At 57.6% G+C, this 14,781-nt stretch overlaps 1 protein-coding gene across 1 annotated transcript; it reads left to right on the forward strand.

Moving 5' to 3' along the window:
- The first annotated feature begins 12,522 nt into the window (after positions 1 to 12,522).
- Positions 12,523 to 14,540, forward strand: NKX2-2 (NK2 homeobox 2). Its single transcript, XM_060254045.1, has 2 exons — positions 12,523 to 12,869; positions 13,978 to 14,540. Exons 1-2 carry the CDS (start codon positions 12,611 to 12,613, stop codon positions 14,538 to 14,540), a joined length of 822 nt encoding a protein of 273 aa, XP_060110028.1. The 5' UTR covers positions 12,523 to 12,610.
- The last annotated feature ends 241 nt before the right edge of the window (positions 14,541 to 14,781 follow it).

Consider the following 14,781-nt stretch of genomic DNA (forward strand, 5'->3'; position numbering starts at 1 on the left):
CCCCACTCCTCCACTTGCACCTGCTGGAATGGCCTTGGGTCAGCCAGAACTCTAATAGAGAGCCAGTCTGGTGTAGTGGTTAAGTGCATGGACTCTTATCTGGGAGAACCGGGTTTGATTTCCCACTCCTCCACTTGCACCTGCTGGCATGGCCTTGGGTCAGCCAGAGCTCTGGCAGAGGTTGTCCTTGAAAGGGCAGCTGCTGTGAGAGCCCTCTCAGCCCCATCCACCTCACAGGTTGTCTGTTGTGGGGGAGGAAGGTAAAGGAGATTGTGAGCCGCTCTGAGACTCTTTGGAGTGGAGGAGGGATATAAATCCAATATCTTCATCTACCTCACAGGGTGCCTGTTGTGGGGGAGGAAGGGAAAGGAGATTGTGAGCCGCTCTGAGACTCTTCGGAGTGGAGGGTGAGATATAAATCCAATATCTTCATCTACCTCACAGGGTGTCTGTTGTGGGGGAGGAAGGTAAAGGAAACTGTGAGCCGCTCTGAGACTCTTCGGAGTGGAGGGTGAGATATAAATCCAATATCTTCATCTACCTCACAGGGTGTCTGTTGTGGGGGAGGAAGGGAAAGGAGATTGTGAGCCGCTCTGAGACTCTTCGGAGTGGAGGGCGGGATATAAATCCAGTATCTTCATCTACCTCACAGGGTGTCTGTTGTGGGGGGGGAGGTAAAGGAGATTGTGAGCCGCTCTGAGACTCTTCGGAGTGGAGGGCGGGATATAAATCCAATATCTTCATCTACCTCACAGGGTGTCTGTTGTGGGGGAAAAAGGTAAAGGAGATTGTGAGCCGCTCTGAGACTCTTCGGAGTGGAGGGCGGGATATAAATCCAGTATCTTCATCTACCTCACAGGGTGTCTGTTGTGGGGGGGGGAGGTAAAGGAGATTGTGAGCCGCTCTTCGGAGTGGAGGGCGGGATATAAATCCAATATCTTCATCTACCTCATAGGGTGTCTGTTGTGGGGGAGGAAGGTAAAGGAGATTGTGAGCCGCTCTGAGACTCTTCGGAGTGGAGGGCGGGATATAAATCCAGTATCTTCATCTACCTCACAGGGTGTCTGTTGTGGGGGGGGAGGTAAAGGAGATTGTGAGCCGCTCTGAGACTCTTCGGAGTGGAGGGCGGGATATAAATCCAATATCTTCATCTACCTCATAGGGTGTCTGTTGTGGGGGAGGAAGGTAAAGGAGATTGTGAGCCGCTCTGAGACTCTTCGGAGTGGAGGGCGGGATATAAATCCAGTATCTTCATCTACCTCACAGGGTGTCTGTTGTGGGGGGGGAGGTAAAGGAGATTGTGAGCCGCTCTGAGACTCTTCGGAGTGGAGGGCGGGATATAAATCCAATATCTTCATCTACCTCACAGGGTGTCTGTTGTGGGGGAAAAAGGTAAAGGAGATTGTGAGCCGCTCTGAGACTCTTCGGAGTGGAGGGCGGGATATAAATCCAGTATCTTCATCTACCTCACAGGGTGTCTGTTGTGGGGGGGGAGGTAAAGGAGATTGTGAGCCGCTCTGAGACTCTTCGGAGTGGAGGGCGGGATATAAATCCAATATCTTCATCTACCTCATAGGGTGTCTGTTGTGGGGGAGGAAGGTAAAGGAGATTGTGAGCCGCTCTGAGACTCTTCGGAGTGGAGGGCGGGATATAAATCCAATATCTTCATCTTCAGATGAAGAGATTACTCCGGGGATTACGGGTTCTCTTTGGGAATGCATGAGAACGTCCGAATTTCTGGCAGGACCAATCCAGGGCCATCTGGGCCAGCATTCTGTTTCTAAGAGCACCGACCAGATGCTTCTCAAAGATCCCAAGCAAGCCTTGGAAATCACGGTCTTATGGCTTGACTCAGCAATTGGTTTCCAGAGATCCGAGCGGGCATAAGACTTGCAGCCATTCAGAGACCTGTCCTCATCCTCCATGACTCTAGTAAGGGACCAATCCTCAACAAATCTATTCACAAAATAAATTTCATACCAAAGTTTAAGTTCACTGGCACCTTTAAAGACCAACAACATTTTATTCTGAGTGTAAGCTTTGGTGTGCGTGCCCGCTTCCCATGTAATTCGTTGAGGCTTGCTCCCAGGAAACTGACCTTAGAATTGCAGCCCAAAGCCCCTTTCTCCGTGTCTTGAGAACCGTGAACCAGTAACATCCTATGCATAAGTACCCCATAAGAGAAGCTGTGTTGAATCAGGCTATTGGCCCATCCGATCCAACACTCTGTCACACAGTGGCCAAAAAAACAGGTGCCATCAGGAGGTCCACCAGTGGGGCGAGGACACTAGAAGCCCACCCACTGTTGTTCCCCAAGCACCAAAGATATAGAGCATCACTTGCCCCAGACAGAGTGGCTAATAGCCACTGATAGACCTCTGCTCCATATGTTTATCCAATCCCCTCTTGAAGCTATCTATGCTTGTAGCCGCCACCTCCTGTGGCAGTGAATTTCCATGTGTTAATCACTCTTTGGGTGAAGAAGTATTTCCTTTTATCCGCTGTAGCCCGACTGCTCAGCAATTTCATTGAGTGTCCACGAGTTCTTCTATTGTGAGAAAGGGAGAAAAGGACTTCTTTCTCTGCCTTCTCTATCCCATGCGTAGTCTTGTAAACCTCTATCATGTCACCCCGCAGTTGTCATTTCTCCAGACTAAAGAGCCCCAAGCGCTTTCCTTATAGGGATAGTGTTCCAACCCGTTAATCATTCTAGTTACCCTTTCCTGCACTTTTCCCAACGCTATACTCTCTTTTTTGATTTTTTAAAAAATATTTGACTTCCCAACCGAGTGCCAAACGGAATTCTAACTGAGAGAAAAGGCAAAAGTCCTCCACTCTGCTCTTTCCAAATCGTTTCCTAACGTTACAAACCTCTGCCGTCTCTCTCACCCCAGCCACAGCCTCCAAACATTCGCTCTTTTCCTCTTTGGAAAATCTTCCTATTCCGTAATCATATGATTGGTCCTTTCCGTATCCTGGGCGATTCCTGTCCTTTAATCCCCGCACACCTGTGGAGCGGCATTGGGAAACCTGCCGTTTGATGGACCCGCCCTTCTCCTGGGTTGACCGCTCCCTCCTCCTCCACGGACTGGGCCGCCGCGTTTCGCCTCTCCGCTACGGTCCCAGCACCTCTTTCCTGGGCAGCTGGGAGCCGGTTCCGAGTCGGCGTCTGAACTTGGCGCATCCTGGAACCGCGGCAGAAGCTCCACTCTGGCCTCTGCGACCGACACGATTTTCTGCCTTGGCTCGGAGGGGCAAAGAGGCCTGGTCTGGGGACTGCTCGCCCACAGACCCAAAGCTGCTCACCGCGAATCGGATAGTCTGCAGCCGGGCAGTTAGCCGACTTCTGGGAGCCAGTGATGCTCTGGGCGGGCGGGATGCGGAGGAGACGCGGCGCTGCTTCGGCTTCGTGAGCCCGAACTTTAAATGGGAGTGAGTTTGCCGCGTCCAGGGATTCCTGAGAATCAGCTGGATTTTTAAAAAGGCTTCCTCTAACGAGCCACCTTCTGCGAACAGTCCTGAGGTTGGCTGCGTTAGACCCACTTAGGTAGCTGGGGGAGAAGAAGAAAGGGTGGCTTTGGCGGCCTCTCTTGGCTTCCTCGGAAAACTTTCCGCTCTCCCAGTCTGCGCTTGCAGAACGGAGACCCCCTCCTCCCCTCCTCCGAGCTCAGCTGTTCCCCCCGCCCCCTTCCCACTCAGAGAGAGAGAGAGAGAGATGCAGCTGGAACCGGGGCTGGCAAACCGGTCTTAATCTCTTGCAAAGGACGCTATCAAAGCTTGAATCAGCATATCTAATGTAAACGAGCTTTCACACATAAATAACGTGCCACATCTGGCCCTTCGGGGTTTTATAGTGTCTTAGCTACTCAGCCATTTATGAGAAGGTGAGCTTGTTAAGGGGGGGGGGGGACGGGGAGAACACGAGAGGTGCCCAGGTTTGGCCGCTGCGCCAGAGAGAGCTGGGATGTGGGGGAGGGGCACGAGGAAGCCTGCAAATGCAGAGGCGAGCTGGCTGGAGATCTCCCGATCCTGCGGGATCCAGCGGAGCAAGTGCAGGAGGAGAGGGAAGGGGGGGGGGGCGGGGTCCATCTGCTCCTGAGGAGCAGAGCGGAGCTGTTGGCAGCTGAGAGAAGCGCCATCCAGGAACGGGCGTGTTTGCGCTTCCAACCAATTTATTACCCGGGAACATATGGCCAATATTTTGTCCCACGTCACTGAGGGGGAAGCAAAACAAACAAGATTCAGGCCGGGGAGGGGGGGGGGAGGGCGCGCGCGAGAGAGAAGCACCCATCTCCCTCCCCCCCCCCCCCTTGCCAGAACGGCTCCTCTGCCGCCGGCAGACCATGTGAGAGAGCGCCGAAGGAGGAAGGAAGCCGGGTTGCTGGGGAGGCTATATAAAGCCCACCGCCGCAGCCTCCCCTCGCCTGTGTGCGCACACCCGCAGCCGGCAGGCACCGCCAGCCTAACCTTGCCCCTCTTCCAGCCTCTGGAACATCCCCGGGAGGACTGGAGAGCCAGGAGGGGAAGCAGCCGAAGGGGGGAGCAGCCGAGACCCGCCCCAGGTGAGGGACTCTCCGCGAAGGGGGGGGCGGGGGTGTCCGAGGACCTTTCTGCACTCTCCCGGCGCTTGCCACACCGCCGCCCTCGGAGCTCCGAGACATCTGGGGAAAGTTGGGAGCTCCGGACGCGCAGCTGTCCCGCCCCAGTGTGTATGCCGGAGGGGACACGGGGGGGGGGAGAAGCTGCTCCCTCACCTGTGGCCAGGTGGCGCTAGCTCCCCCCAGAGCTTCTGCTCGGCCCTTCCACCACCTCCCTGGCCCCAGCGGAATGGCAAGTCCGGGATGGGACCAGAGAAGGAGCCCCTGCGGCATCCTGCTCCCGCCTCACCTGGCCAAGTGGCAGGCAGCTGTCCGGCCTCCCAAGGGCAGGGAGGGAGGAGTGCGCGCGCCAGGCCCGAAGGGAGGGACCGGCCAGCCCACGGCCCCGGCCCCCGCCCAACAGCTGCTCTGCAGAGGCGCCTGAGAGGGAGCGGGCTGAAGCTTCCTTCCCCCGCCCACTCCAGCACTCCGCCCAGCAGCCCGAGGCGCACCTGGATTTGCCTGGCCTCTGAGACGCGCGCCTCTGCCCGGCCTCCCTGCTCCAGCCTGGGCGCCGCGGGATCCCCGTCTTTCTCCCGCTCCCCTCCCCTCCGCCAGCGCCCAGGATCTCTGCCATTCAGCCTTTTTGGGGAGCGGGCGGGACCTCTCGGGACCTTGCGAAGACTTTCCGGCTCCAGTCTGTCTCAGGCGGCGATCCCCCTCCCTCCCCCCCCCCCGCACAGCTGCAGAGGCTCTGCAGGCGGGAGTAGGCAGAGGCTGGCCGGAAGCTCTAGATTTGTTCCAGCTGCACCTGTTGAACTCCCAGCGGGACATGTTTCCCTAGCTTCTCTCGGCATCGATTGCAGCTCGGGGAGGAGGGGATTTTAAGCGGCGGTCGGGTTTCGTGACCGTGGAGGCCTGGCTTGCCGAATTCGGTTATGTTTAAAACCGGCCTGTTCAAACGTCTCCTGGGCCTAAAAAGAAGCTGAGGAGTTCTCCCCCCCCCCAAAAAAAAAATGAATTTTGAGCTCAGTGGCACCTTTAAGACCGGCGAAGTTTAGTTCTGGGTCGAAGCGCAGCACACGGATTCTTAGCGCAGCCGGCCCCAGGAATTGTACCTCTCGGGGAGTTAATGCGGCTCAGGAAAAAAAAGTGCTTTGCGCTTTGCGTCGCCTAAAGAAGCCAGACTGTGGTCCCTTCCAATTGCCCCTTATCAAAAGCAGAAGGGTCGGGCGTCTAGGGCTGTTTTCTGCGCAGAACAAGAGCGCGCTGGAGGCAAGCCCGCTTGTGACTTCTAATCTCTTCGAGGCCTGTTTCATCATTAGCGAGAGAGGCGAACGAATAAAGCGGAGGGAGGGATGGGCTGGAGGCGAGGAAGCTTTTAGTTTACCGATGCGGCGCCCTTAATAGACTGGAACCAACCAGGTCCCCGCCGGCGAGGTTTAGCTTTTGCAGCAAATCCTGCGCTCGCAGCCGGGGACAGGCCGGTTCCCTGGCGGGGGGAGGGCGGGGGGGAGGGGGGCGTCGGTTGTTCAGGCAGGTTGCTGAAGCGTTTGGGTTTTTAAAACGTGGTTTTTGTGGCGACGTTTTTGTGGCCTCTTGGCGCCAATCTTCTTCTCGTCTACTTCTCCAAGGCCGCGCAGGGGCCCGGGGGCTTCGGCCCAACCCGCAAACGCCCGATTAGCCTTCAGGAGGGGAGGGGGGAACCTTGCCGCGTCTGCCCGCGGGGGACGTTGGGGAAGGACTGCGGACGGCTTGTTATCAAAGCGAGGGCCGGAGGGGGCGGAAAAATTAATCAGCGTCATCGTAATAAAAATCTAATTTAGATGTCGAGATCCCGAACACAATTTAATTTCGTTTCCCTTTGTGAGAACTGACAAGGAGCGGATTAGGTGCCCGGGAAGCCGGAGGCGAAGAGAGAGAATGGCTCTCCCAGCTGAAGAGAGTCCCGCTTTCCCGGCCAGGAGACAAGCTTGGCTCTTCCGGATCCTTTGCGAGGAAGAGAAAGATCTTCCCCGGCCCGCCGCAGGTCCGCAGGCCCAGCAGCTGAGCGACTGTTCGACGGCCTCCTCAGCCCCGGAGCCTTTGGGGGCAGGCCCTGGAGTCGGTCTTGCCGCTCTCGTGAGAACCAAGAGTGTTTCCTGAGGATCCACTCCGCGGCCCTGGGTCAAGAGAAGAGGCTCAGCCTTTGGAAAGGCTGGGACACCTTTGGCGTGCCCCCCCCCCCCCGCACACCCATTCCCACCTCTTATCGAAACAGGTCGAAAATGTAACTAAACAGCTGTCGTCGGCTTGGCGACCTGGAAGGTCTCCTGTGCCCTGCATTGGGGAGGGACATTTGTTCCGCGGCTCCACCGCCCCCCTCCCAGAGGCGGACGGTTCCTCCTGGCTGTCCTCCGGACAGGATGGGCCCTCCTTCTTCTGGGGGCGTTTGCAGAAGGCGATCAGGTCTTGCACCCTCCGTTTCAGGGGTCCCCGAAAAGAAACCAGGCCCCCCTGCCTTTGTGCCGGCTCCGAAGGGCCCAAGGGGCGCCCCCGGGCGGGGGGGATGGTTTGTTGGGGTGGCGGGTTGGAGACCATTCCCTCGCCCCTCGGCACCTGTCCACCGGGGATGCGGCAGAGGGTGAGGGAGCGGGCCCCAGTTCGCGAAGGTGCGCCCCACAACCCAAGCTGCGGCCTTTTGCGCTCCAATGCAACACACAAAACGAAGCCGGACAAAGGAGAACCTTTCCGATGAATGGAAAGACAACGTCCTTGGCGGGACCGCGGAGGATCCTGTCCATTCGCAAGGGAGAGAAGTAGAGACTCATTCGCCTTCGCCTCCCGGTGCCAAGGCCAAGTGGGCGTTTAAACTCGCTGGCTGGCGTCTTTCCCACTCGCTCCTGCAGCAGGAGCCGGCCGGAGAGTTTACTTTCAGTGGCTGCACGCGAGGTGGCCAAACAGCCTAGCTGAGCCGCGTCAATCTCGCCTTCCAGTTCTCCTGGTTGAAAGTCTCCCACATTTCACCTGCGTTCTACCTGCGCGGCCTCTTGCCTGTTGGGTCGCGGGGAGCCTTCCGCTACCCGCCCAGCCGAGCCGAGCTCCAGCGAGCCGGCCGTTCAGCATCTCGTGACGACGAGCACCAGTAATTGACTTGAGTGTGGCTCTAAGCAGGTCTCTCCCCCCGGCTCTTATCACCTCAAGAGCCTCTGAGAAGCAGCCCCGTGGAAATGGAGGCGCCCCTGTGCCGTTTTTAAACATGTTCCTGTTGGGGATCTGAGTCCTAGGATGGCAAGGAACATTTGCAGAAAAGGGGGGAGGTGGCGGCGTTTTGACCCCCTCCTTCGTTTGAATTACCTGCAAAAGTAAACAGGTAAACACTTCCCGGCTCCTAGAGAGGGCACTTATGGTGAAGTAGAAGCACTTAGGCTGTGTACACGCTCCTCTCCTTTACAGCCGCTTCCCCCATTCTTCCGATAGCTCCCCACCCCCGGCCTCTAATTCCAGAGCTTAGGCCCCTCGAAGGCTTTGGAGGTATTGGAGCCTTCCTAGAGTTGGAGGTGTGAGCGCCCCTGGGTAGTTTCGCTTCGCATCTCGAGACACCCAACCTCAGAGATCTCGCAAATCCTTGGGAAGGGTTCAAAAATATCTAGCAATGGTCGCTTGAGGTTTGCTGCTCCTCAGGGTTCTTCTTGATTTGCTAACCAGTATTCCAGCAGATGTTGGTTTTATCTACCGTGGGGAGAGAAAGGGTATAGAGGGAATCCCCACCTTTCTCGGACTGTGGTTTGGGCTCTTTTGGCCTGCCCGTCGAAGCCCGAGTGAAGGCCAAGAGAAGGCAAAGTTCTTCTGAAGAAGGCGCGTCTGCGCCATAAAAATGAAATTTAGGGATTTGAAGAAATACGTTCGAATACTGTTTGAGATTTCTGTCATTCTAGATTAGCTGTTTTATCCTGTGGACTGCATCCATTGTGTGTAATCTGTTGTGAGTCTCTGCCAGAAAGGCGGACTATAAATACAGTCAATAAATATCCCGGGAAGTTCCACTTGGAGGTTCTATGGACAAATCTATTTTTCGCCCTAACCTTCCTTCAGTAGGCATCCGGCCAGCAGCTTCCCAGAGCACACCGAACAAATCAGCTCGGGAAACGATTAAAGGAAGGCTTCGGGGGAACACGCATCGGCCTACTAAGAGGTTATGGGTGGGGGGAGCTCGGAATCAGCATTTCTAGAGAGACGGCCTCAGTCTTCCCACCTCTTCCTTCCCATCTCTCACAGCTCTGGTTTCCTCAAAGAAATCCAGCCGGAGTCAGGCTCTGATGGGCCCCTAAAAATTAATGTTCCAACATTTCTGGGTCCTCCGAACCTGAAGAATCCCAACCCATGTCTGGTAGGGCCTGGCCAGCAGCCGACTACCCTTGTGCCACCGCTTGCCGGAGGCGGAGAGTGGCGGGCAGACGAGGAGAAGTTGAAGGCTGCTCTCGGGCTGCGACTGGGGGGAGGTCAACGGTGCCATCCTTGATGGGGCAGTGGCGCGGGGGCTTGGTGCCCAGGGGGAGGGGAGGGGAGGGGGGGCGAGCGGAGAGTCGAATGATGACTTCTCGTGGGTCTTTTGTGGACAAAGGAGAATGGCCGGTCACAGTCCAGCTGTGTCGCCGGGCCGGTGCACACGGGCTTCTCAATGGCCTATTGTCCCCCCCGCTCGAAGGCGGCTGATTAATGTCCTCGAGGAGACCAGATTTTCCCTTCGGAAAATATTTGCTTATCAGCGACCGGAGGGAGCGGATCTGCCGGGGTCGATCACATGGGGAGTGGGTGTTCCAGCCGCCCCCCCCCCCCCGCCCACCTCTCCAGCCGCCTTTTTCTTGATGCAGTTCCACAAGTCCAGGCCGGATTTCAGGGGGTTTCGAAGGCCGTCTTTCCTTCTGCGGCTCCAAGGGTGTTCAGGTGGGCTCCCACTCCAAGAGGCACAGAGGGACCCTTCCCCAAATCACAACCCCTACACGTCTTAGGCGAATGTTTGCACTGCAGCCTTCCCCCCCACCCCTCTTCTTCACCTCATCCTGACTCCCCTCCCCCACGAAGCCGTGGTTTTGGTTTTTAGTGAGGGGGGGGTACACTATTTGTATTGCTTGCCCTGTTTGCAGCGTTTCCATCAAAAGGTCTGATTCTTAAACTGCGGAGCAGGTCGCCTGTGTCTGGATCCAGAAACAGGAAAGCGCCTCCTCCCCCCCCCCCGCCCAAAAAAAATTACATTGCAAAGCGAAGGACAACTGGGGGGGGGGGCGGAGAGGGAGTGGCTGTCCCCAGAGGTCTTTCTGCCCTCCACGCTTGTCGCCTTTTTCTGGGCCTTCTGTTGAAAGGAGCATTTTGACTGAGGCTAAAACTCGTTTTCTTTGCTAACTCTCCCCCTTTCCCCTTTGTGGCCAGAAATATTATGAACTGAAATAATTGTTGCGGGGAAGCGGCATTCCGATTTTACCACATCCGTTGTTATTTCTTCTTCTTCTTTTTCTCTCCCCTCCCCCCTTTAAGTACGCAGTGAGAACGCTGCATGTCGATTTAAAAATCCGGAGCGGCCTTTGAATCAGTCCTCCTCTTCCCCTCCCCAAATGTGAAGGTTTCTTTTTTTTTTTTTTTTAACCCCGTGAATAGAGGAGAGGAGCTGGGGAGCATCCACATGAAGGGGTCTGCCTTAATATTGTGGCCAGATTCCGAAATGAATGAAGAGATAGTCCATTGAAAGACGCTGAATGCCATGACAACTAGGAACAACCTCCGATTTATTCCAAACAGTTAGAACCCATTGAAAGAGGGCGTCAATCACGCATTATTTCGCCGGTGAAATAAATGCAAAACCCGCTCTAGAACAAAACCTTCCAACAGAAGCCGGACATTTGTCTACATTTCGCCCATTGTCCGCAGCTTAGCAATCGGTTTGTGTTTGTGTTTGCCCCGGTCCGACCACCCAGGAAGCGCTCAGGGACTTGCTTTAAAAAAAAAGAGGGGAGGGGGGGAGGAAGACCCCCCAGAGCATTGTTATCCACCTCAGACGAGATGGGAGGTGAACGCGGGGGGGGGGGGGAATGGAGTCCAGCAGAATTAACCGATCAACAATCGTTAATCGGTTTGCTGCCTCTTCTCAGCTCCCCTGGCAGAATTCCACCCCCACCTCCCCCATGGGCCATCCCGGGCCAAGTCAAAGGAGGCCGGCCGCTTGGTCCTTTGGGGGAGGGGAGCCCCGGCGGGGAAGAGGGAGGGGCCCCGTTTGACCTTCCCCTTTGACCTGCCCCCCAAGACAGCCTCGAAGAAGATTCCAGTGGGGCGCCTTCCTGGCAGCTCCCTCCTGCCCGAGATGTGACTCCCCCTTTCCGCTCTCCGTCGTCCTCTATCTAGCAGGCTAGCGGGCACCCCGGGGCCTGTGACGAGCGGGGAGCGGGGAGCAGGGAGAGGGCCGCCATCCTCCACCCTCTAAACCGGGGAGCGAAGGAGCCCACAACAGCCCCACCCGGGGTTCACGCGAAGCTCGCAGATGCGTGGAATTCTCCCTTCCGCAAGCCTGCTTGGGCTTCCAGCGTCCTTGCGGCCCCGGGGTTTAGCAACGTCTGAACCAACCGAAGGTTTCTGTCCTGAGGTTTCGAGTGTGCTGTTCGGGCAGATTGTGGGGTTTTAAAACACGAGGTCTCTTTTTCTGTTCTTTTTTTTTGTCGCGAATGTGGGGATGCGCCTGAAACTGAGCAGCCTGCGTGCTCTTCCCTTTTAAATCAGAATTTGGAAGGGCGAGGAAAGGAGGGGGAGGGCGGGGGATGAGCGAGCCGCAGTCTGAACGGCATGCCCTATTAAACGAAGGAGTAATCTCTCTGGGAGGCAGAAGAGCGAAATAAATTAGTCGTGTGCAAATAAAACCTACCCCCAAATCGTCGAACTCTATCTAGGAACTGAATGAGCCCCTTTTTACGGGCAGTTTAGCTGATTTCGGAGCAAACGGGAATCAATTACGCGCTGTTTAATTTCGAACCCTCATCCTTAAGCCTCAACCAAAATATTGACCTAGGAGGTTTACATAAGTTGGGCTCTTGCCATCTGAACAACATCTTGTTTAGGGAACGACCCGTCATTGGAACAGATTCGCTCCTTCTCCCCCTCCCCTCCCCTCCCCCTTCCTCGAAGCGCCCCCACCTCTGCTCGGGTCGCTGCAAAGTCCCCCCACTTCCCCCCCCCTCAATCTCCCCCAAGGGCAGCTTTCGGTCAGGGGCGAGACCAAGGCAAGGCCATGGCCAGCCGCGCTGGGTGCGGGTCGCGTTGGCACCAGAGGCGGTTTGTTCCGACCCATCCTTCCGATGGCGCCCAGAGCCTTTGTATGTAAATCTCGTATCGGAAGAGAGCCCTCCCCGTCCCGGTAATTAATTGACACGTTCTAACTCTCCTCCTCGTGTGCTGCGGCACCAATGGGGGGAGGCGCCCCCCCCCCAAACCCCGCAATTTCACATCTGCAAACACTGTCTTCATCCACTTGACTCCGAAGACCCGCCCACACGTGGCCAACCTTTTGCGTGTTTAATGTCTCTCTCTCTCTCTCTCTCTCTCTTTCTCTCTCTCTCTCTCTCGCCCCCCCCCCCTCCGTCCTCCAGGCAGGTTCATCCGCCGAGACCAACCTTATATGTAGTGGCCGCCTAGACGATGGCTGGTTTTTTTCCAGGCGGCACCTCCAGCGCACCGGGCTTCCCACGGACCCTCGGCTGAGCGCCCGCCGGCATTTCCCCGGGAGTTACGAAGTGCGACCGAGAAGCCCCCGCTAGCCCGCCCCTGCCGCCGCCGCCGCAGCCCCCGAGCCCTCCGTGCGGATGGACCGCCGCTGATTTTTTTTGTCCTCCCCCCTCCGCCACCCCCTCCCCCTCCAGCCTCTCCGTCCCTTCTTTTCTTCCACTCCCCCAGCCCCCCCTCTTCCCCCCACCCCCTGGTTCCCGTTTGGCGAAGGCAGCGGATTGACAAAGTGGTCCTTCAAAGTTTCCTGCTTCCAGTTTGGCCGGGGGGGAGGGAGGGGGGGACACACCATGTCTCTGACCAACACAAAGACCGGCTTTTCCGTCAAGGACATCCTGGACTTGCCTGACACCAATGACGAAGACGGGTCCATCGTGGAAGGGGGGGACGAAGAAAGCGAGGGCGCCGAACCCCCCAAAAAACCCGGCGCTTTGGGGTCCAGCCCTCTGGACGCCGTTCAGACGCTGCCTTTGAAAAACCCCTTTTATGACAATGCCGACAATCCCTACACGCGCTGGCTGGCCACCACCGACAGCATCCAGTATTCCCGTAAGTAGCCAAAGTTGCGGGGTTGGGGGGGGGGACTTGGCCGCGGCGCCTGCTTCGCCCTCCCGGAGCCCCGGGGGCCTCTCCGGCCCTCGCCCCGCCCCCGCCCCACCAGGGCCTGTTTCGCGTTTGTGCGTTTTGTTTTGAACGGAACAAACCCGAACAGCCAGATCCTTCCCGCTTGGCTCCTGCTCTGGCAAAGGATTGGTGGCGAGCCGTTTAGTCGCTTCGAACGAAAACGAGAGCGAGAAAAGCAAAATGCGAGCCCAGCCTCAGCACATTTTAAGATGTCCCTTTCACGTTCCTTCCCCCTCCGCCAGCCAGCCCTTCTCCCCCATTTTCGCTCCCCTCCCTTTCCACTGTCCTAACAAACAGAGCGCGCTTTGAAGAGACATTCTGGATGGGCCTCCGAGAGACTTTTTGTCAATCGTCCCATTGGCTGGGCTGGATCAAAGAAGGGCTTGTTGCGTGGATCCTTTGCAATCCGCCCACGTCGCTCGGAGAGAAGAAATTCGTTTTTAAAGCGGGGGGGGGGAGTTTTGCTGCGTCGGCCCCCTCCCTTGACATGCACGGGGACCGGGCAGGGCCGCTCTGGGTGCCAAGAGCCTTCAGGTCTGCCTGGAGAGCCTTCCTCGGCTGGTTTTGTGAAAGGATTCATTGCCGTTTATTCATCTGTTAAGGCGTCTTTGTCTGCCTTTTGCGTGTTTGTTTCTGCTTCCAGGTGTCATTTGGAACAGAGCAACAGAAAAAAAGAAAAGTTCTCCATTTCCGAGAGGGGGTGGGGAGAAAACAGAGCTCATAGGCTCAGCGTGCCTCCTGTGTGGCGGCTCGTTGCCCAGCCAGGCCTCCTCGGAGAGGTTTCTTGGTGCCTGCTGGGGCTGAGTGGCCAAAGAAGCCTCTCGGTCTGTGGGGCAGGGGTGGATTTCTTACGAAGGAGGATTCTGTGCCAGGGGATTGCAAAGGGCCCTTCCGGCCGCGGCGCCGGGCCGTGTGCAACGGCGGGGAGGCGAGGGGTGGGGTGGGGGGGGTGTCTGCGGGGTCCCTAAGTTCTGCCCCCACGCCCGGCCACCCTTTTCCTCTGATGCGCTCCCCTTTGTGGCTTTCCCTTCAGTGCACGGTTTGGCCTCCGGCAACTCGCAACAGGACTCGGCGTCCAAATCCCCGGAGCCTTCGGCCGACGAGTCGCCGGACAACGACAAGGAGACGTCCAGCGCGGGCGACCAGGGCAAGAAGCGCAAGCGGCGGGTGCTCTTCTCCAAGGCGCAGACCTACGAGCTGGAGCGGCGCTTCCGGCAGCAGCGCTACCTGTCGGCGCCCGAGCGGGAGCACCTGGCCAGCCTGATCCGCCTGACGCCCACGCAGGTGAAGATCTGGTTCCAGAACCACCGCTACAAGATGAAGCGGGCGCGGGCCGAGAAGGGGATGGAAGTGACTCCGCTGCCGTCGCCGCGCCGCGTGGCTGTGCCCGTGCTGGTCCGCGACGGCAAGCCGTGCCACGCGCTCAAGGCGCAGGACTTGGCTGCAGCCGCCTTCCCCGCCGGCCTGCCCTTCTCGGCCTACAGCGCCCAGTCGCTCCAGCACATGCCCTACAACGCCGCCCAGTACAGCTCGGCCAGCAACCCCCAGTACCCCTCCGCGCACCACTTGGTACAAGCCCAGCAGTGGACTTGGTGAGCCCGCCGGCGGCAGAGACTCAGGAGCGGGAGGAGGAGGACGCCGGGCGGGCGGGCGGGCGGGAGAGACCCGATCGGAAGCTGGCCTGGGGGGGGGGGGGGATGCCTGAGGGGGGGTTCCTTCTTGGGGGGCCCGGGGGTCACGTTGCATTCTTTGGGAGGTGTTTTGTGCGCCATGTTTACGGAGGGGGGGAGGGGACACGCGTCATTGCCAGTGGTCCTGTCTACCTACAACTAAACAT

Source organism: Heteronotia binoei, chromosome 14 (genome assembly GCF_032191835.1).
Source record: "Heteronotia binoei isolate CCM8104 ecotype False Entrance Well chromosome 14, APGP_CSIRO_Hbin_v1, whole genome shotgun sequence".
Lineage (NCBI taxonomy): Eukaryota > Metazoa > Chordata > Lepidosauria > Squamata > Gekkonidae > Heteronotia > Heteronotia binoei.

Bases quoted from the DNA above. Each gene is read 5' to 3' on its own strand.
- NKX2-2 (XM_060254045.1), top strand. From the start codon at position 12,611: ATGTCTCTGACCAACACAAAGACCGGCTTTTCCGTCAAGGACATCCTG. The intron at 12,870-13,977 runs GTAAGTAGCCAA...CTTTCCCTTCAG, and splicing joins CGACAGCATCCAGTATTCCC to TGCACGGTTTGGCCTCCGGC.